The sequence below is a fragment of the Ptiloglossa arizonensis genome, chromosome 9 (assembly GCF_051014685.1).
Source record: "Ptiloglossa arizonensis isolate GNS036 chromosome 9, iyPtiAriz1_principal, whole genome shotgun sequence".
Taxonomy (NCBI): Eukaryota; Metazoa; Arthropoda; class Insecta; order Hymenoptera; family Colletidae; genus Ptiloglossa; species Ptiloglossa arizonensis.
This window is the reverse complement of record NC_135056.1, coordinates 20478826-20501541: the sequence shown is the minus strand read 5'-3', so window position 1 is coordinate 20501541 and position 22716 is coordinate 20478826. Positions and strand designations below refer to the sequence as shown.

Genomic DNA, 22716 nt, shown 5'->3' with positions numbered 1-22716 from the left:
GTCCGCGCGATTCTTCCTCTTTCCGCGCCGCGCGAGGAATTTTCCCGCGTAGCGTCGCGTCGTTCTTCTGTCCCGCGTGAGTGCACCTTCCGGGACAAAGGCGACGCGGCACCAAAGACCCCGCACCACCATACCCCACCCACTCACCCGTCTCTAACCAAAGTCGTGCTCCTCTGCTCGCGTCAAAAGACGTTTTCATTCGTCGTTCGTTCTTTTTCTTTTTTTTTTTTTTTTCGTCCCGGTCGCGGATATCGCAATTCGGCTCTCGAGCGTTTGCACGCGCGCCGTAGAATACCAAAGGACGCGCAAGAATTGACTCGTCGATGTACGTAACGTTGCAAAATTGGCGAATCGGCGCGTAACGAAGCGACGACTCTCTCTCTCTCTCTCTCTCTCTCTCTGTATCTGTATCTGTCTCTGTCTTTTTCTAGAAGCGAAGAGAGTACGGCTTCGCGGAACCTTTGCAAACGTCTCGAGCGATTCCGTTCGCTCGAGGAGCAAACTCCGTCGTTTTTCCCCCCGACACCTTCCGTTCGAGTCTTCCGCTTCGGAACAGTCCCCGTAGCAGATCCTGTTCTCGGAACGAGTTCGATGACGAACGATAAAGGCCTGGTCGAACGTGCCTCGGTCTCGTGCGCACGCTGCCTGCCGCGAACCGCGCGCAAACCGCCCGGATATTCGCAGCCGTAACCGACTTACCGCTGCCACGGATACGTTCACCTGCATTCCGCGCGGACTTTCGCCTTTATTGATAATTGGCTACCCTATTAATCGACCGCTGAGCGCGCGGTCGTTCGTCGTCGTATCGGAACGGACAATCCCCGATACGAGTCGGAGCGTTTCTCGCTCCTCGCGGTACCCGAAATCTTCGAACGCGTGATCACCGCGCGTCGAAGGTGAGGAAAAGCTCTCGAGAGGACGGAAAACTCGTGTCCTCTTCGACTGTTGCGCGCCTCCCAAGGTCATCGAACGAGTTCCGAGGGATCACTCGCGGCAAGATCGCACACCCACAGACACTATACACGCGCACACCTTCCTCGTCTGCGTAAAAACCGTACCGACGCACATCGTATACATATACACGTACAACGAGCGAGGAGCACACGCCGCGCGTCTACGTATGTATGTATACCCACGTAAAATTAGATACTGTTAATTAGTACTTACGCACAAACGACACGCTAGTGTCCAACGATTTTAATCGTGTATATTTTTCTGACCTGTGGTGTTGTTGTTGTTGTTGTTGTTTTTGCTTTTGCCTCACTTGCACGGGGCGTGCGAATACACTACACCCGCCACCACCACCACCACCGAACCACCACCACCAACCACCACTTCACCTGTGCTATCGTCTTGTTGGGGCCCGCCTCTTCGAACGCACCCCCGTACTGCGTGACACGCACGCGCGAATCTGATCGACAATATCGGAAAAAAAACCAAAAAAAAAAAAAAAAAAAACTATACGAAAATCGCGCCCTCGGGCCCGACCTTCGCCCTCCACCTCCGGTGTGTGTTGCGTCGCGGATATACCACCGCTTCTCCACCCCTTTCGAGCGCCTCGCAGGTGGCCACTTGGTACAGGGTACGTCTTCACTATTACTAATAGCATGCATCCACCCCCTATGCAACCGCCCCGCCCCCCGAAACCCCAACCCCTCACTCTTTGCGCCGATTTCACGAGCGTTTCTTCTTTCGTTGAATTTCAGTTACGCGAGAGTTCGCGTGCCCTTTGCGCGAAACGGTGTATTCTTTCCGCGGTCGCGTTCGTTCGCTGATCAAAGTCGCGCGTTCGTCGCGCGACACCGAGGTATAACCGAGAAGACCCCGATGCGCGAGAAAAAGTTAAGGGCGGAGGGTAAAACCGGGGTATCGGTTCGTAGAAGGGGAACGAGCCGCTCCGGATCGATTTTCACCCCTCCTTCTATTTTTCTCTATTTTTTTTTCTTTTTTTTTTCTCTCTCTCTCTCTCTCTCTCTCTGTCTCTCTCGTCGTCAGCGTCGAACGCCGCGAGTTCGCGGTGCGTTCGCCGTACCGGTTCGAGGACTTCCGGTTCGCGCGGCGTCGCGGTACACGCGCTGCCTCTTGCATCGGTTTTCGCTTAATCGCTCGGAAACGATCCCCGGCGAGATAACGGATCGCGCGGTCGCGTTGGAATTTCCTCGGCGAAAAGGGACGCGAGCTGCGCGAGCTGCGCGAGCGAGCCAGCGAACGAGCGATCGATTCGCGTTGAACGAGGACGGGAACGCTTTAATTAGCCGGGGGATCTTCTCGAATCGATGATTCCGACCTTGCGACGCGACCGTAGACCACGAGCTAGAGTTATTTCGAGCTCGGTTTGCATGTACTTATAGCTGCTCCTGCCTTTCAGCGTTCAAGTACCATAGAAGATAAGTGCATGTATCGGTTAAGCGTACGACTGTACTTTTGCTGACCCCGTGGTTCGCGTTCAAGGGTGACGCCGATACGTTTTCAAGGTCGCGCGACCGCGCAGCTTCCTTTCGACGAGAAGCGAACCACTTCTCGTGCGTTTCTGCCACCGCGGTGCACGAGGAATGCCGGTTTTTCTCCGGTTCGAACTTTGCTGCGCGATAACGCGAACGGAACGACGCTTAATTGCTCGATGCCCGTGCTCTTCGAACCGACGAAGAGAGGCTTTCGCGGAAGATTCTCGGTTCGTTGATAAAGTAAATCGCGCGCGGGGGGAAGAAGAAAAACGAAAAAAGAAAAAGACCCGAGAGGGCGCGTACGTTTTGACGGAAACATCGAGCGTCGAGGGAAGCGTAAAAAGTCGTTGGAAAAAGCTCAAAGTTTACTTTGCGCTCGTAATGGTAGACGCGGAGCGGTCGTAACTCTTCGAACGCGGCCGCGTCGAGCTAATCCGTTCCGGGGAAGAATCGTTAATCCCGGGTTCTGGGTAGAACCAATTTACGAGGACTTCTCTGTAAATCGTGTCAGTCCCGCGACAGACGACGGACCCGAGGAGTCGTCTCTTCGATCGAGGCCACGCGGCGCTTGTTCGCCGGACGCGCGCGAGTGACTTTCGTTTTCAGGCTGGGCGGCTCGAGAAAACGGCCCGACCGTACCACTCGTTGGATCGCGTGCCGGCGAGCACGGCCGGGATCGTTTTTCGATTTTCCAACGCCGTCGTCGAGCGTCGAAGCGACTCGGCGCCGACACACGCGCAACGGTTTCGGCTCGATCGAGCGGAGCCCGAGTCAGGCGTTACGCGAGATTACGCAACTCGAGTATACGGGCCCACCGTTGCGCTCTTCGATTTCTTGCGAGGGAAAGCGCCGGCCGACTGGGCGGCCGCGCGGCGCGGCGCGACGTGGCGCGGCGCTTGTCTTCGCGGATTAAATATCAAAAGTCATCGAACACCGTCGCGATACGGACTCTCGATCGAGAGGCCCGCCGTCGCGACGGACGAAGCAAATCCCGCGAAACGACGAGACGGTTACGATCGACGCGGCTCCAATCGATCGATCAACGATACCTGGAATTACGGAGCGAACAACGACGAAAGATCTCGTTCGAGGCGAGATAACGGCTCGTTCGGTCGCACTCGCGTTTCAAAAGGGAAACGAACAATGAGCCTACGACCGAGTTTCGGCGCGCAGTCCGATCGAAGTTTCGATTCGTACGGAAAACGGGTCGCCGAGGCGATATTTCCGTGATCCACGTGCAGATAAGAAACCGCTCCGCGATAATCTCTGTACGCGGCCGGCCTGAAAAGCTTCCTATGCCGCGATAGCCAGATACCATCGGGAAACGAGTCGCTCGGCCTTGTCCACGGAAACACATGCACGTGGAAAAAAAGAAAAAGAAAAAAGAACACAAATCAATACCCGCCCGTAAAGGCGGCTCGGTTTGAATTTTATCAGCGACTCGAATGTACCAACGATCGAAACGTTTAATGGAACGCTGTCCCCGCTAATGAACGCGCTACCCGACCCAGTGTCGAACGATTGATTTCTCTCGCTGGCGCGCAACCGGGTCGGTTGCTGGCTTTGCCGGAGCAACGCGTTAGTTTCACGCACGAAATATCTACTTTCAGTCGGTACGTGGTACATTGCTGCGCCCGCTGTCCGTATGGAAATCTCGTCCAATTTCTTGAAAACGAATACTCGGTCGGCGTTCGAAAAACGCGCGGAGCGATCTCGATGCGGGGGAAGAACGAGACGAACCGTAATATTTTGTTCTCCGTTTGGTAAATTCGTTCCATCGACACAAGAGACGAAAAAAAAGTATTTTTTTTTTTAAATCCCACGCTAGGGTGACCTTTTGGAAACTCGATCTCGACGGTTGTTCCGAGACTTCGGGAAGCGGGCCGTCTCGCCGTGGAACGTTTCGGTCGAATAGACCGGTAGCGAGTAAATTAGCGGCAACAAGGAGTAATCGTAACGTCGATATCGAGGCGTTATTGGCAAACCATCGATGTCGCGGACGCCCTTATCGTTCCGTCGTACGCCGCACGATCGTGCGACCGACTATCCAGATAACGGCCGTACCGGAACCGACGACCGCACATTACGGGTGTACCGGTGCACCGACGTGTGTACCGCAGGTATCCGGCGCGGGGATCTCAGCTCGGATAAATTCATCGCAACACCGCGGGATCCGCGATTCTCTCGGGGCCACGAATAGATCCTCGTGGGCGGAAGATCATTGTGATCCGCGATCGTGAACCAGGATCATCCTTCACTTCCGATAGGATCGTCTTCATCCCGCGCTGGCTCCGAGGCTCTGCCCGTTCGTCGAACGCGCTCGTTGAAAGTGCTCGCGAAAGTGCCACTTTAAACAACGCGGTGCCCTCGAAAGTGAGAGGATTTCGCGGGATCGCGACTTTTCGAACCGATAGTTTACACCTTCGAGTTCCATCGAACGGACCGTGAATCATAATTCGGTAAGCGAGGAAAAAGTCACGGGAAAAGCACCGGAAGCCGGTCGAGATGCACAAATCCCCGTCTCGTTGATTTTATTCGATCGTGAATACTTGAACACGGGGAACTAATCGTCCGTAGGTAGATTCGAGCAACGATACGTACTCGTTCGGCGGTTGACGATCATTCACGACACGAAACTTCTCCTCTTATCGGGATCGAACTCTGATAAAAAGATAACGAACGCGACAAGTTACTCGTTTCGTCTTGGCAACGGACCGTTGAGGTTGTCCCGTGAAAAACGAGTGCAAACGCGACCACGTTCGTACGATTTTCAATCGTTCGCGATTAAAAGTTTTCGAAACACAACGCGCGAGAGAAAATAATTCGAGCACGATCGTGTTCCGTCTCATTTTCATCGGGACGATCTCGCCGATTCGTCGATAAAGCTCTCGCGAAATCGATACAATGGAAAATACAAAGCTGGCCGGTATCGGCGTCGAGGAGCCGGTGCGCGCGTCGCTTGGAAGCTCGTCCGCGTCTCGTTCGCTGTCCTCGTCGTACGGTTCGCGCGTGGCTGGGTCCCGGGCCGAGATACGAAAGGGTCGAATCTGGGAAGAAATTCGCTACCGTCCCTCCTTGAAACGTTCCGAGCGAACAGGGTACGTTTGAACGAGGCGGTGGTTGCCGCGGTAGGAAGTCGAGCGGTCGAGGAAATCGGCGAAACATCGGTGAACGGAACGTAGAGGCACCGGGAACGATCGGTGAGGAAATAAAGAAGCTCGGTCGACGCTGCGGGAGGGCACGGTGAATCTCTCGATCGGGCGATCCCTCGATCGGAGAAAAATCGTGGCGCGCCGCGATACCTTTGCTTCCTGTCGGCCGAGATGCGATCGGACGTATCGTAAGTTTTCGTACGCGGCCCCGTGTAATTGAATGAGGGGCACGTTCGAGAAACGTGACCGAGCCCCGAGATCGCGATACCGGCCGATAAGCGAACTCGTAGCGCGACCGATGAAACGAATTTGCAATTGTTTAAAGCCGATACCCGGCTATCGCGGCCACGTTCCTCGATCTTAACCTCTTAAGTGCTTATGACGGATACAGTCGTCACGACGGACGTATCCGTGTCGCTCGATTCCCCTCGTATATTCACGAGTACGTACAGGTCCGCGCATCGATCGCACGATTCTCGAGGGACGTCGAGTTCGAGGAAACTCCACCCGTTGCAGTCGCAGTGGCTCGGCGCCGTGAAGGACGTCGACGATCGAACGCGCTTCCTCGAGGGACCTTCGTCGCGCGAAAACCTCCTCTCGAACGTTTGTTCGCGTAACCGATCGAACGAGCCGAAACGAAACGGAAGAACGATTCAAGAAGAAGAAGAAGAAGAAGAAGAAGAGGAGGAGGAAGAAGAAGAAGAAGAAGAGGAGGAGAAGGAGCGCGCCGAACGCGCCAGCTGTCGGTGGCGTGCGCGCGTTCGGGGCCGTGAAACGTTTCCCGATCGATTTGCAACAATGAATATACAGCCGGTCCGGGGCTCGGAGTGGTTTATCGAACGATTCCGCGAACGAGTTCGAAGCGCGATCGGTACGCGGCTCGCACGTGCGTGTACTTACACGCGCGCGTTGAAAACGATGACACGAGACGAGAGGCAGTGGTCTCGGAGCGAAAGAGGGCCCCGGGACTCGTGGTCACGGAGATCGGAGAAAAGAGGGAGGCAGCGAACGCGGAGAGGAGAGAGGAGAGGGACAAACGACCGCCTCGTGACTCCACTGTCAGGATCAACAAATCCTCCCGCCGTAGACGCGGAACAAATGCACGCGAGTTGTTGATCGCGTACGATCGAGCCGGGCTATTTATACCGAGGCTCGTCGACGCTCGCCTCGTCCGAGGGAGTAGATCGAATGGAGATCGATGGGCTAGCTTTTCAGAAGTGGAAGACAACTCCTCCGAGTTGCTCCTCGCAGCTGGAGAGACGCCGGTTGCTCGATCCTGCACCCGAACGACCATCGACGCGACCGAACTCGAACGCGATCTCGCCTCGCGGGAACAACCGACGACCATTTTTTACGCCCGGGACCGGTACGCGGGAAAAATTACACAGAGGAACGGAGCCGAGACGAGAAGCTCCGAGAACCGATCGGCCGATCGGAGTTGCATCGGCCAACACGGAAGCCCGAAGGAAAGGAAATCCTGGTCACGAAGCCGGCGCAAATCTACGCTGGAGGTTACCTGAAATATTCCATCCCTCCCTACCTCCCACCCTCCCTGTTTCTTTGCTATTGTTGCTCCAGATACGTCATCGCCTCCAGGCGGTATTCCGAGCCTGGCGCGTACGCTCCGAAACCCACGATGGCCCCTCGGGCGTCGAAATCAACTCCTCGGACACGTTCAACGTATACCTGTTCACTGTCGAGACGCGATGCTGGGTTCGATCGCTCGTCGAATATCGAGAACCCGGTTCGTTTCTCGCGGAAGACGCGAGCCGATCGGTCTCGAAGGCGTCGACCGTACCCGCGCCGAGTCGCGACCGTTTCCTCGAGCATCGTCGCGCGTACTTTTCTTCGGATCGGAGCGGAGCAGCGGTATACGAGCGGATTCGGATAGTTTTTTCGCGAACCGAAGCAGCTCGGACCGCGCGCAAGTTCGTCCACTTTACTTTAGTCTCGGCGCGGCCGTGGAGCAGTAGCCGGCAACTGCAGCAGCCTTTTACCCGGGGCTCTCCAAGTGCAATCTCGTATTCATGAATTCCTTGTACGTAGCCCCTCTGCCCTTCCTCCGCCTCCACCTTCTTTCTCCGCCCGCGCTCCTTCCCCACCCCTACCCCTCCCACTCTTCGCCTCGGCTCGCCTCGCCTCGCCTCACCTCGTCCCGTCTCGCCTCTCCTCTCCTCTCCTCTCCTCTCCTCCTCGTCTCTTCTCTTTTCTTCTCCTCTGTGTTGCCCTTCCGCCTCTAACAATCCCATACGCGTCGCTACGGAGCCGAGGGACCGAGAAAATCGTTCGGCGCTGCGCTCCGCGACGACTGAAAAAGAGACGCGAGATCCTCGAGGTGAACGTTTTCCGCTTGAAAATCCCAGCGACGCGAACGAATTTACGAGACCTTCGCGCTCGCGACAACCGCCGAAAGATTTGTCAGAGACGTCTCGCCGTCGCGGCGGTACGTCGTATGCAAATTGACGACTCTTTCTCTCTTCCTCTCTCTTCATCTCTCTCTCTCTCTGTGTAGCCGCGTTTCGTCGAAGAATTCGAATTCATAAATCGAATCTCGTACGCGTCGCGGTTCGCCGATTCCGTATCGCGATTACTTTCCGCGGGATTCGAAGCTCGAGAGGCGTTCGTCCCCGTGGTCGGTGTACACACGGCGAGAACCACTGGCCGATGCTCGACGTTTATCTCGACGCGATACGGTGACCGTAAAAGTCTATCCCGTTCAGGACTCGCGACCGTAACAATAATTCCACGGTTTTTAACCCCATCGAGCCTATCCCCTCGTCCTTTCGCCGCGCGTTTCTCTTTCTCCGTGCCAACGATGCAGAGAACTCGCGCGACCGCGAGAAAGGATAACGATCGATAATATCTGCGAGCAGAATTTGATATACGGCGTTCCATCGAGACAAACGACGTCGAGATCTCGAGATCTCCTTCGCGCCCGAACCTAAAAGACAACGTCCTCCTGTGAACCCCGCCGCTTTCCAGCGTGCCGTTTCGCGATGTACGCCGATCCTCCGAGACGATCGCGTCTCTTCCACGGCCGTTGGTTTCGAATCGAGCTCACCGAGTTGCCCGACGAACGCGTGAACGAACAGCACCGGAAGATGTGGATCTACGAATTCAAGAAACGCGTACACCGGCTACGGGGGAAGCTACGATCGCGAGTCGAAGCGCGCCACACCCCGACGTCCATTCCGTACGCGCGCGGAACTTCCGTTTGTGTACGTTCCATAGTACTACGGGACGCCCGATGAAATGTCGGCAAAGGTTTGTCGAGATATCACGGGAATCGTCGAAATCGAACCGAGACGGGAGTCTCGTTTACTAATTCGGTCTCTTAAGTGCGACGAAATTTCAAATATCGCGGAACCAGACGGTGGAAGCTTCTCTGCAAAAATCAACGAGGACTAGTGCGATCTAGCGCGAGTTCTGTCTTTCGATGAGAAGTCCGAAAAGTTTCCCAGGAACGCGGAAAGCTTTCCAAGGCACTCGAGCGCCCGAAGGTTTTTTCGTCGCGCACCTTACCGATAAGTTCGATCGCGAAGTCGTGTAGCCACTCGAACATTCTCCCGGGGCAACTCTAATACGATAAGTGTATACGATGGAGCGGCTCCAAGAGTGTTTTTTGCGGTCGTCGGTATCCAGCGAATCCTGGCGAACACACCGTCTCCGGCGTCGACCGCTCGGAAAAGCTTCGACGATTCCCTTCCTCGCGAAACCGCGGGAACGAGGCACCCCGAGGAGGAGGAGGAGTAGGAAGAGGAGGAAGAAGAAGAGGAGGGAGAAGCGAGCAGATAACGAGGACCGTAACGCGGCTCTTTAATTACTCGAAGTTGGATAACAGTGTTCGGGGCATCGGACGCGAAAAACGCTCGGAACGTTTCCCGTCGCCGCGACCAAGAGTTCGATGAATTCCGTCCAACGACCGACGACCCTGTTCTCTGGAAAACTTACCCGCGGGACACGGAAAGCCGGGAAATCCTCGCTCGTAAAAAATTAATTACTCGGCTCTTTGATCTCTCTGCTTCCGCGTCCGCGTCGCTCCTTTCCTTTTTTTTTTTTTCTTTTACTTTCGTTTTTTTTTTTTTCAAGCTTTTGCATCGATCGAGGGAGATACGTTCCCGGGATCGAGGAAGAATCCGTTCGTCCGGTTTTACGCTCGGCGAACCGAACCGTTGCGGATAGAAACGGAACGGACGAGGAGTAGATGGTCCGCGCGACGCATAATCGATACTATTAATTAGGAGGTCTAACGAGAATCGCGCACGGAAATGGAATAAATGGAAGCGTGGAGCGCGTTCCGCATCGGGGTCACGGGTCTCTCGATGTCGGGTTCGTTAAAGCGTCGAGGAAATGGGATCCGTCGGGTCGTAGATTTTTTTTCTCGCGACTCTTATCGACACCGGGACGTCGAATGAAAATAAGAACGTTCGCGCGGGTCGGCGTTGGTCGTTACGCGAAAACTGCGAGCGCGGAGTAGAGAGAGAGAGAGAGAAAGATGGAGAGAGACGTCGAAGACGGTTTTCGTGGGGGCAGCCTAGCGGAAAAAAAGCTCGAGTGGCACTTTTTCCGGAAAGCGTACTCGTCGGTTTAGCGACACGCGCGCGTCTTCGTCTCGTTCGACCCGTTTGCTTCGTAACGAGTGGAGACGGGAAGAGGAAGCGCGAAAATTGGATACGCGGGGCCGGTGGCCGAGGCGAAGCAATTTTAAAACGCTCCGAAACAACGAACGATTTCCTCGCGGGATCCGGCCGGTGGCGAAACGCGTCGAATCGACTGGCAATATCCGGTAATTCGCAGACGCGGAAGGAACCGCCTTTCCTCGACGCGTGCTACAGTTCATCGGCGTAATTTCCATCTCGATTAACGACCGAACGTAGACAGCGACGTAACTAACGCGGCTCGATCGAGCTCGTTCCAGAAGGGCACGCTCCATTTCCGTAATTTCGTCGCGGCGCGCGATCGCCGAACGAGGCTCGACGGTTCCTCGGGCGTTATCGGATCGCTCGTCGAGACGGAATATTATTTCCGAACCCTTGGACGGGTTTCATCGCGGCGTACGACCGTTCGCGAAACGAGCCTCGCGCGAACAGAGGAATTACGGGGGCAAAAGTAAGTTCCACGGTGGATAGCGCGGTGGTCCCGATCGGTCCCGAAATTGATTGGCAATTACCGCCGCGACGAGCGTCGGCGCACTCGATTCGCCGATCCAGAAAATCGAGTTACTCGACGAAACTCGATTCGCGAGGAGGACGCGCGTCGGCTCTCGTCCCGCCGCCAAGATTCGATATTACCTTAATCGGACTTTAAATTGAGCGTTTACGAGTTAAGAGCCGCGTTCGATCCGTACGACGAGCGGTGAACAGACCTATCGGTGAGACGGGAACGCCACGTGGATACCGATTAACGCGTAATCGTTATCGTTCTTCGATCCGATCCCGTAACCACCAGAAAGAACATTTCCACTGCGCAACGTACCGTTCCACTCTTCGAAACGCGACGCCTTTATCTTATCTACGAAAATACGCAGAACCCGGTTCTCAAGTTTTACCGGATATCGATTGATTCTGTTCGGTAGTACGAATCGATTCTTACGGTTCTCTCTCGAGAGAGAGGGGATTTCCACCCTCCTCTCCGAAGGAGCCGAATTTGCGTCGCGGAATACCGACAGCTTCGACTCGGATCCGAGGATTCGACGAGAAGCACGATCGATGGAACGTCGCCCATAGGGAAGGAAGCGGCGCGTTCAGCGATAACGAAGTAACGCGACGAATCGCGGCAATCGACTCGGAGGATAATTAACGGAGATTAGTCACCGTTCTCGAGGATAACGCGGCTCACGAGGTTAAATTTGCCCGCGAATCGAGCATCGAGCCAGACGATTCGCGTTCGGGAAAAATGGTTCGGCGGCGAGAAATTCAATTTCCTCGCAGGATCGGGCGGATAGGGCACGGTATCGGTGAGCGGTTCTCGCGAGGATCGCCCGGCGAGACCCCCGGAGACTTCTATTTATAGACTGGATCCATTATTACCCCATCGGGGACATAGAAATTAACGCGAGAAATTAACCTCGGCCGGCGGCGCGCCGCGAGGTAGTCGATGATGGATGAAACGTGGTTAGAAGCCGGACGAGCGCTAAATAAGGACGTAAAAAGTCCGTGACTTATAGCCTTCTGTGCGTCGGACAGAGGGAGGCCGAGGTAGGATAACACGGGGCAACGAGTAAAAAGGTAACGCCGGTTCGCGCGAACCTCTCGAGTTCTTTCGCGTTCGTTTCGTCGTCGAAGAGGTTCGGGCGACGTTTCAACGGGCCGAAGAGTCGATAACCCGACGACGGTGATCGTCGACCGGCGTGGATCGACGCCAAAGGACGCGGTGACGAGGAGCGCGCGCCGCTCGTTCTCCGCCGCGTACGATCGAAACGTCTCAATTCAGCGTCGCCTCGCACCCCCCGATCGCTCGTCGGAGCTTTTTGCGCGATTAAGGAAATCGGTCGTCTTTTTCTCGCGGCGATTCGCCGGAAGAAGGACTACGGCTAATCGCGGGTAAACGCGGCGACCGCGACTCTCGGAAACCGGATGACAAAGGCGGAACCAGTTCTAATAACCTGTCTTGGAACAGACAAAAAGCGGAGACCGGCTCAAGAATCGATAGGGGCTCTAAACGGGCCGCGATACGCTCCGTCGATGATCGATCTTCGTGGAAGAATAGCCGCTTCTTCCCCATCCCCCGGCTCTACCGCTCTAATTTGTAACCGTTCCCGTGACCGCTTTTCGACTCGCCCCCGCGCTCGTCGGTACCAAAGCGCGTCGGAAAGCCGAGATTACGATCGGTTGGATAATTTCCTCGGTACCGATACACGATTCCCGTCCATTTTCTTCGCGCCGTTTCAACGGAGCCTGCTATCAAGGAGGATCGTTTCTCTCGATCGAATCGATTCCACGGATAGAGCGACGCGAGCCGAGATCGCATCGGACGGAATCAATCGCACCGGGAGCGAAACCGTAAAGACGTATCTTTCGAGGAGTGCTCGATTCGAACGCAACGATTCGTCGCCGCGAACGAGCGAAGGTGACGCGACGCCGGATACGCGAACCTCTTCCAGGCACCCAGGAAGCACGTGACGAAACTCGTTCCCCGCCGCAAAACGGATCCTACCGGGACTCCGAGTATCCTCGCGCGAGAAACTTTCTTCCCGGCGTTCGTTCCGCGCGAGATCCTCCACCTTCGCGGTCGATCGACGAACGGGGCAGAAAAGTCCCCGCGACGAATGTGGAAACCGGAACCCGGCCGGGAACTCTGGCCCTCCGGGGCGAAAGTAAAACGTCCAAGACCGCCCCGAGGCGGTTTCCGAGCCGGATAATCCCGATCCCGCGGAAACCCATAATTCCTGTAATAAGGTCATTATCGTGTGACCCGGACCGAACGCCGGGACTATGCCGGGAACACATACCAGGCGACTTTGCTCGCATAAATACAGATTTCCATTTATACCTCGGCAGGCGCTCGCTCGTTCGCCCGCGCGCCCGCGCGTGCACGCGGACCGACGCGCGCTCGCGCTCGTGCTCGTTCACACGAGTGCCCCGCCGTGCGTGTATTGTGTATCGCGTGTGTACGTATTATACGAACTCGCGGCTGATGCCCCGTGGACAGTGGCGTAACGTTGAATCCGGGTCACGCCTTTTCCGCGGGAGGAGAACGCGGACGACGATCGTCGAAACGGAGGGTGGAGGATGCTCGCGGGAACGAGTGCGTTAAAAAGGAGAGAAATACGAGTAACCGTATCGAGCGTCTTTGCGAGCTATCGCGAGGTACGGGTCGAATGATGCTGCATCGAAACCCGGGGATCGCTTCGGAGCGGACAAAGTTCCGCGAGCGAAAAATCCGAGCGCAAGAGATCGAAAAAGCGCGTGGACCTCGAGCCGGAAAACTCGGGAGCGGAAAATACAAAGGTCGTTGGAAGCTCGCTGTTCGTCAACCGCTTCCGATTAGCCGTCCGAGTGGTCGGAGACCGCTCTCCCCACCCACCGAATCGGATTCGTCGGATGGTTACGCCACTGCGAGTCGAACAGGACGGTGTATAAATGTCTAGACGCACACAGCCCCGTGAACGTAGGTACACGCGAGAGAGCCCTGGCATACCATCGACTGTCCATAGCCACCTAAGCAGATTCTGTCCCCAAGGTACGAGCGGCGAGGATTCGTAGCGTTCAATTTGCATTCTAAAGTCCTGGCGATGCAGAAAGAAGAGGAGCCCTCGGCCTCTCGGCGCTGGCTGGCGCGCGCCGGACACCGGATCTCCTCCTCCTTGCCTCTCCTCTCCTCTCTCTCTCTCCTCTCTCTCCTCTCTCCTCTCTCCTCTCCTCTCCCTTCCATTTGTCCCTTTATCACTTATACAGGGTGGCCGAACAAGTCGCTGCCAAACTTTGGGAACCAGTTATTCTTCGTCCCCCGTTTCGTCTCCTTGTTTCCGATCCCCTCGGACGCCCCCGTCCTTCTCGCCCGGGGAGTATCCGCGCGCCTATCCGGTCTACCTGTTGAGCAACGACTCGCTCGAGTTCCACTTTACGCGCACCGGTGATTACCTTGTGTACATTGATGCCTACCGAAGAGAGAAGAAGATGTCGCGGAAAAATGGAAAGGAAATCGATTGTTACGCGAGGCACGCGTAATTGGGACTCGTCCCGGCTCGGGGAGGAGAGCAAAGTAGAGGTGTGCTGTCCTTCCTGCTGACGCGCTTCTCCTTTTTCCAATCGTTCCACGATTATCCAGCCGTGGAATGATTTGCACCGTTCGACCGTCATTTTCCGTGCAATTTGTACCCGGTCTCGGTTCGAGGAGAACCGCCGCGAACACGGAGAAACCGTGCGGTGAAAAAGTCGACGAAATCGGCTCGTTGCCGCGAAAAGCGAGCAATCTCGGTAGCCCGAGCGAAGCTTTCGAATCGGTTACGTCGGTGGATTCCTGAAAATCGACATCAACGATCGGTGCGCGCCGGTTTTGAATAAAACATTCTCCGCCGCGACGTGCCTCGCGGCGGTGACGCAATCTCGGTGTTGCAATCGGCATCGTTGCATTCTGCCCGAAGACGCGACGCCGGGATAATTTCCGAACTCGCTTTCATTGCCAGCGAGAGCTCGCGTGCTCCTGAAACGTAACCCGCGCGTAACACCGGCCGCTTCAGCGGCGATCGCTCCGTACCGGTCTCTTCTGGACCGTTACCGATCGCGAAACGCGTCACCCGAATTTCACCAACGTTTTATCGACGAGAGATCGAACCACGCGCGTAACGTTCGTTTCGAACCGGATCGAGGCGTCGATCTTATCGCGGTCGCTCCATTTCTGGCCAAGTTCAACGTCGGATCGCTAGATACGGATCGCCGTTACTCGACCGAGCTTTTCGATAAATATTCCACTTGTTTACGGAACCGACGCGAGTTCTCGAGCCTCGTTCAAGGACGTCGCCCGTTCTTCGGGGAGCACGGAACTCGCGGGTGCAACGACGAGAAGATCTACGAGATTTTCGTTCGAGCTTCGAGTTTGAAAACCGAAAGTACGAGTACGCTGGATAGTTACGTCGGTGTCGCTCGAGTCCTCGAAAACACGCGTAAATATTCACGGTGGTTGCCACCGGGCCAAGAATCGGCGAGTTCGACGAACGAAACGAACCACCGGGACCGCGTCACCCAGATGTTGGTCGAGTTGGCCGTTAAACGGGCGCCGAGTCTCATTTTTCACTCGTGTTTTTCTTATATTTCGTACGCGGCGGCAATTCGATTTCGTATTCCGTCCGGGCGTCCCTCTCGGCCCGGCACGGCGGCGCGTACATCGAAGGTTTATGGCTCGTATTTCCTCTTTAACGCCGATGTTGGTCCGACCGCGGGTGATTCCACTCGCCTTTGTGCTCTCCACGTTCTCTGTTCTCCGCTCCGCGGGCGCGATCCCTCCCTCTCTGTCGTTTGGTTCTCCACGGTGTTTATCGCGAGAGTACGGCTCGGTTCTTCGCAGGATCGGCCGGACGTTTCGCCCGTTTGGCGTCCCCCTGTCCGCGAGATCGGAGCGTCGCGTTTCGCGAATTCCTGTATTTCGTAATCCGCCTCCTCGTCGACGATTTACGGCCCGTCGTTCGTTTCGTAACGCGCGAACGATGTTTTGGCTCGCGGCCGGTTTTCGCGTCTCGTCGGTGTGCTCGGTTCCGTTCCTCGTTCGCTCGTGGTTCACGGTGACCGCGGAGGGGAACGAAAATCGTCGAATTTGTCGTAGCAATTTGCAACCTCCCGCGAGCGTCGATCGAACGAGACGAACTCGCGACTCTCTCCCGTAGGTGTAAAAATACTCGTCCCGGGTGTCGACCCCGCCGGCGGAGTGGTGCTCACCGGTCCGTAGGAGGAAAAAAAGCGACGGCGAGCCGAACGGGCCCGGAAGAAGCGTCGACGTGCCCGTATCCGCGTCGTCCGGGCGGAATTTCCGCGACGAGATCGCCCTCGTCGACGAAGGTGGCGCGTCGCGGCTCGCAAAAACTCGTTTCGTGGTTCGTTGCGAAGGTTAAAACCGTAACGCTTCTATCTCGGTTGTTCCATGCGCGCTCGCACACGAGCAGGCCGAAGCTCAACATCGGCAAGGCCCCTTGCCAGACCGCAATTACATCCCATAAAGCACGATTGAGACACGGTTCGACCATTATTCTCCCATACAGGGCCGTACAAAAGGGTCTCGCCGTTTAACGCGCCCCCATACGCGCTCCCCGCGCGCGGAATTTATACACGTACACGCGTGTGTACACGCGCGACTGTATTCTCCGACGAAACCGGGGAAAAATGCTCGAGGAGACCTCGGCCGTGCGCCGATCGTGGCCGTTCTCTCTTCGTAATTGTAGACGACATCGTCGTTCGACGGATCCTCGTGCGTTCGATGCTCGGAGGGGAACCGAGCCTCTCACGACCGTCGAGGGTGTTTCTTCCCACAATGTTCGCGGTGCCGTTTATTCGACGGATAAAGAATATCGGAGCCGGCGCGTTCTTTCTTTATCGTCGATCGCGCGATTACCGAGCCGATATCGACGCGCGGATACAGTGACGATTTTTGTACGTCGTAAGCGTCGCGATATCCATCATCGAACCCGTTCGCGTTTCCAAATTCGAGGAAAATCGATTTCGCAACCGCGATCCGACCTATGAGAGTTCCTATTCGTATCGATCGTTCACGGAAGGAGGGAGCTCCACTTATCGTTCCAACGATAACAATTCGTCGGGAATTTCAACTCGAGTATCGCGCGATAAGGAATTCACGAGCCTGACTGGGTCGACCTTGAACGTCGCGCGCTCGCGACGCCAAACGCGAAGCTTCGTCCAAGATCGAGAATTCCGCTCGGAGCTCAACTTTGAATTTTCGGAAGAACGACCAACGGTTTCCGGTGCGTCGAAGAAGAAAAAAAATAATTCCGTATCCACCGAGACGAGTGTCCGTTTTCGGCACGAGTAGCGCGACGACGAGGAGCTCGTGCGGGTTTTTGCGTTTTTCCACGGACGGCGATGGGAAAGTTCTAATTCGGTCGGCGGATCCGTCGGCCAAATTGGGCGAAGAGGACGGCGAGAGTGCGAGCCGGCGAGCTACGACGGGACCGGAGACGAAGAAGAAAAAAAGAAACGAAGAAGCGAAACCGGCGAGACCGACTTTCACTCCAAAGACGTAGGTTACGATCCTCTCGGACGCTCGGGGGAACGCGTATTTGTTGATATTCGAGAGACGGAGAGAAAAAAATTACGCAATCGCTTCATTGAGTAACCGCGCGAGATAAATGGTCCGAGCGGTATTCCGAGCGGTGAATTTTCTGGGAGAGCCTTTACCGGGTCGGGGGCGTCCCGAAGGCTCGGGACGAGGTGGAGGAGAAAGGAGGAGAAGAAGAAGAAGAAGAAGAAGCAGAAGAAGAAGAAGAAGAAGAAGAAGAAGAAGAAGAAGAAACGGTCGTCCCGCGGATAATACATATTGTCTTTCGACCGGTTCTCGTTCTTCTCGTTGGGTCGAGAGACCGTGCGCCGACCTCTCCGGCCGCTTAATCGGCGAAACTCGAGCCACGTTTCGCCGTGCGCCGATTATGCGGCTTCTTAAGACTTTACGAAGCAATTACCGCCGCGCTAATTAGAGTAGGAGCACAGTCGCTTTCGGTGGCCTGTTCCATTTTTCCACCGCGTCGTACGAGCGGTAATTGCAATTACAATTACCGTCGAGACGCTACCGTCGACGCGGCTCGATTTTCGCCGCCGCTTTTCTCTCCATTCGAGGAAAGGAGAACGAACGTAGGGGACCGGCTCGTGCAACGACGACGAATCGACCACTCGAAGGGTTGCTTTTTCCATTCGACGTAAAAAATGGAACGCGCCCGGGGGAGCGAGTCCGCGTCGGTTACCGTCGATCTGGTTTTCACCAGGGCGGATGATAAAGCGGGCCGTGGCCGGAATAAAAAAAAAAAAAAAAAATATCGGGAAGAGCGGAGCGGAGCGATTTAAGCGAGAGGATTCGGGAAAAGCCGATCGGTGGATTTAGAACGATTTATTAGCCTCGGCCGGCGCGCACTGGCTGCGGTGACGTGCATATTGATTCGAAGCGTTTCGGTTCGCCTCCTAATTAGTCGAAACGCGGGCCGACCGGACGATTCTCCTTCGACGCGAGCGGTTTTCGATAAAACGCTCGTTCGACGGTATCTACGCGATCCGAAAGTACGACGTTTCGGCGTTGAACGAAGCAACCGCGGTACGTCCGTTTCCCTTTTATCGAAACGGGAGCGAATAGGACGCGGCCCGATAGACGAGGGTGCATCGAATAGGTGTTATCGAAGAAACTCCGTCGCCTCGTTTGAAAGGGGCAGCGCGGTCTGCCAGGACACGGGAAGAAAAAAAAAAAAAGGGTCAAAGGAACATGGAAATTTAGATGCGTCGTTAAATGTCCCGAGCAAGATCAACATTTGCCTTTCCTCTCCGAGCGGCGTTCCGCCCCTACTTCCTTTTGCGACGTTAAAAACGCAGGCATCTCTCGGGTAGCGTTCTTTCGTTTCCTCCCGGCAGGATCCCTCCGGGAAATTCTTCTTGGCTCTGTGGAAAAAAGTTCGCCGAGTTCTCCGGCGCTGTTCGTCGCGTGGGTCCGGCGTGTTTACACGGACCCGACAATCGAGCAAGAGTTTTCGCTAACGAAGACGAAATTCAACGAGCGAGCATCGTCCGTCCAGCCGTGCTTCCAGGTCCGTTTTTCCTCGTTCTCCGGCGCGCCGGGGGCGCGAGGCCGGTAACGATCGCGATGGAAACCCTCCGGGCGAGGGTTCGGGTCCTCGATCGTCGTTTCGGGCCCATCGAAGCGAACTCGTTTCCCGATCGTACCGGGCGATCGGTTCCTAAGGAGATCTCGCTAAGCGGGGACGGTTCGCTCGGTTCTGTCTCCCTTTCGACGGGTTTCTTTTTTTTTTTTTCTCGTGGCCGATTCCCAGCCACACCCCTCCCCGTGCATCGGAGACGTTTTAAACGGGGACCAGACACTCGCGCACCTCGGTACTTTCGTTCGAGGCCTTTAATTTGGCACGTGTTCCACTCTTGGCTATTGTTGGCATGATTGTTGGGTGGATCGGTCTCGTCTCTCGCTCTGTCTGTCCGCGTTCCCCTTCCTCGGATCGGTCGTTTTTGCGGTAAACGCGGCGCATGGTGGTAATGCACGACTCTGTGTATCGTGGCCGGGGCACGTGTTCGGTTTCTTCGTGGCCGTTTTTCGCGCCGCGGGCGACTTTCCGTCGGGACGAAACGTTTCCGACAAGTTGAACGCGTTCCGCGCGCTCTCCCCGGACCTCGAGCGATGCGTCGTCGATTCACGGCCTTCGAGGGGCTTGGAATTCGCCGTAATTCGAAAAACTGGACGTCGCCCCGTTGTTGTCGCGTGCGCCTACGTTTCGCCTCGAATCGCTGAAATTGCTCCGCGTACACCTCGCGCGTCGCGCGTCGTTCCAACCTTGCGCGAGTCTATTTTTGTTCGATCGGCCGACTCCTCGCCTTTCTCGGGAGGCATTGATCGATACGCCCCGAAGGAGAGGGCAACGGGGTTGCGTCGTCGAAGCGACGATCGCACGAACGACGAGTAAACCACGGGAAACTGCGCGGTTTCCTCGCGGGACCTCGAAAGACGAAACTTTCTTCGAGAACCCCTTCCGTTCGTCCGGCGAATCGCCGCGGGAAAAAACCCGAGACGCCGATTCCTCGAGTCGACTTCGAGCGTATCTCGCTCGAAATAATTGCGCGATTCGTTTCGAGGCGCAATTTACGAACGGCGGGACGCGTCGCGGAGATCGTCAACGAGAGCGGGATCGAGTTGACCCGTTTTCGAGGTTCGCGACCAAACCGGGGGGAGGCACTCATTTGCCTTAATAACGCTCGGTCGTTCGCCGACTTTCGTTTTTCACGGCGACTGGTTTTTCGCGCGCGTCGCTCTTTCGATGATCCGCGTGCCGTTTCCGTCCCCCTCTGTACCCTACTGTTACCCCCCACGAACCGGATAAATCATCGTCGGGGAACGTATCGTTCCGTCGTCCATTTCGCGGTGGACGTAACAACGCGATACAAAGAAGAGGAAAGAAGTCAGTCCCTCTCTGTTTCGTCCCGCGACGCGACGCGACGCGACGCGACGCGACGCGTCCCACGAGGAGAACGTACGAGGCCTGTCGGCCCGCGAAGATAGAGAGTGGCGTGTATACAAAGAAACCTGCCGGCACGCAGCGCGTGAGGAAGAACGATGGCGAAATTCCCCGCGCGCAGTCCGTAAATTCCAGACTTTACTGCCTGTCGTCGGTGAAATCGAAGCATATTATTTCAGCGGAGACGCGCGCGGGATGGATCCTCCGGGCCGGCGCGGCGCGGCGCGGCGCGAGAGACGAGACCAGGCGTCTTTCGTTACCGAGGAGGACGCCTCTCGTTCGGGGAACGACGACGAACGCGGCCGAAACGTTTCGCGAAACGATCGCGGATCGTCCCGATAACGAACGATCGTTTTCCAACGGATTCGAATCGGGCAGTCGCGAATATTCTTCCGCGTCTCGCGCGGAATTTGCGATTCAAGCAGACGGCTCGCGAGACGTCGACGGAACGTTTCGATCGGATCCACGAAACACCGTGAACGAGCGTCTCGCGCGGCGCCAATTTTTTACGCGGCGAGAGCCGTCGAAACGAAGCGAATTCCGTTAACGTTCGAAGCGTACGCGCGTCTACAGCCCGAGTCCGCCCCTTGCATGAAATAGTATGTGTTCAGTAGAACGGGGGTGGCGGGTCGTTTCTCCGCCGGGATGGGTTTTCGATTAATCCGGGGTCTGTGGTGGCTTGCAGGAGCTGAAGGAAAGCTTCAATTACGGCTTGTTCTGCCCGCCCGTGAATGGAAAAGCCGGAAAATTCTTGGACGAGGAACGTCGCCTAGGCGATTATCCCTTCAATGGACCCGTCGGCTACTTGGAGGTAAGACACCTTCTCTCTTTTTCTCGTTACTCCTGGCGCGGTTCTTCGACTCCGGTCTGGCGGACGACTACCCCACCGGGGGGGAAGAGGAGAAGGGGAACGATGGAAATCGAACCGGACTCGCGCGAACGGAACCAGGCGCGAGAAAGAGGTTCGTTCGATTCGCGAGTAGACCGTCCTCGGCGTTACCGATTCGAAGCTACGCTTCGGTCGATCCGTGGGGCGTGGGCGCGCTCGGTAATGGGTTAATTTGAATTTTCATCCCTGACCTCTCGGCTATTCTCGCGGAGAATAATCGGCCCGAGGCGGGCTGAATACTCGGAGCTTAAATGGAGTCGGGTCCGGGGGTGCATTGACGCGGTCGAAAAAGGTTATTTCAGCTACAAGATTGCCCGGCCCCATTGACGTCCGTTCTCCTTGAAAGAAAACACAAGAAGCCAAGAATCGGGAAAGAGGTTTGCTTGGTTACGAAGACCAGCGGCTCTTGAATATCAAGGGGTTTGCACGAGAACCAACCAGCGGCCCTCTCGCGTTTTTTCTGCCTCCCTCGGGTCAAGGAGGGTCCGCGGCTATTTTTTCCGAGGGCCTATATCTTTCTTTCTTTTTTTCACCTGGCGAGGAAACGATCCGCGAGGAGAACGGAAAAACAGCGCGCGTTGTCGTCGACAACGTGGCACAACGAGTCTCGCGATCCGCCGCCGCGCGGCTCTCGACCTTCCGATTATCGCGAACCGTCGTTTCGTTTTCTCGAAACGTTGCACGGTACAGACACCGTGACGGAGGATAGAAGCTCTCGATCGAAGTGAGACCGACTTACACGAGCCGTGACGAGTATCCGGTTTCGCGGAACGTTCGTCGCGGTTAATTTCCAACGACCGGATCGAATTTTCCGAACGCAGAGTTTCCAAGCGGTGAAAATTTTCCGAGCTCGAGGAGCCAGGACGCGGCTCGTATCCGGGAGTCGATGCTCCACGGTGACTATTGAAACGGGGATTCGCGAAAAACAAATAATCCCGGTGGTCGGTTAACGAGATCTGGATCTTGCCCGCGGTTTTCTTGCGTAACCGGATCTAGTTCTCATCACGGTGCTCGCGTTCCCGCTCTTCTTCGTCTTCGTCTCCGCGGAGGCGATCGGTTCCAGTGCCGATAGCTACGCGCCACGAGGATTCACTTTCAGGCGCGGGGCCGACCGCCGGCAACAGCAACTCGATTGGCTACCTTTTGAGCCTCGTTCACCTCGCACGAGTTACAAATTACCCGGCCCGTTCGTCACCCGCGATCGAAAAAACTCCGACGACGAACGGCTTCGCTCCGGTTTCCTCGTTCTACGAGCGTGTGCTTCGTCCACGACGCGCGTCCAAGCCGGCTACGAAATTACTCGAACACCGCGAGAAAATACTCGGAGTTGAATCGGTTCGATCGAACGTTCGATTCGCGGTGTTCCCGCGATAAACGTGGTATAATTTTCGGCGAGTCGTTGACCGTAGGTTAAATACGAAACCGGTATCGAAGCCGGTGGACAATTTAAAAATTAACGCTACGTGGGAGAGTTCGATGTCGCTCGGATTCGATCCTCTGGCGAAACGACGTCTCGTAGAAAGTAATCGGCGAGCGTCGATAAACCGAGGGATAGGAAACTGCCCT

General features: G+C 56.0%; 1 protein-coding gene across 10 annotated transcripts in view; it reads left to right on the top strand.

Annotated features, from left to right (window-relative positions):
- Positions 1–22716, top strand: part of Prosap (SH3 and multiple ankyrin repeat domains prosap) — a 127693-nt gene that overhangs the window by 89001 nt on the left and 15976 nt on the right. For 5 of the 10 annotated variants that reach the window (XM_076320554.1, XM_076320551.1, XM_076320553.1 and 2 more), the window contains 2 exons: positions 1565–1582; positions 20947–21072. The exons of 1 other annotated variant lie outside the window; for it this stretch is intronic. In XM_076320554.1, coding sequence (XP_076176669.1) covers positions 1565–1582; positions 20947–21072 — 144 coding nt within the window. The remainder of the gene's footprint in view (positions 1–1564; positions 1583–20946; positions 21073–22716) is intronic. 4 more of the 10 variants (XM_076320557.1, XM_076320555.1, XM_076320556.1 and 1 more) reach the window with 1 other exon arrangement.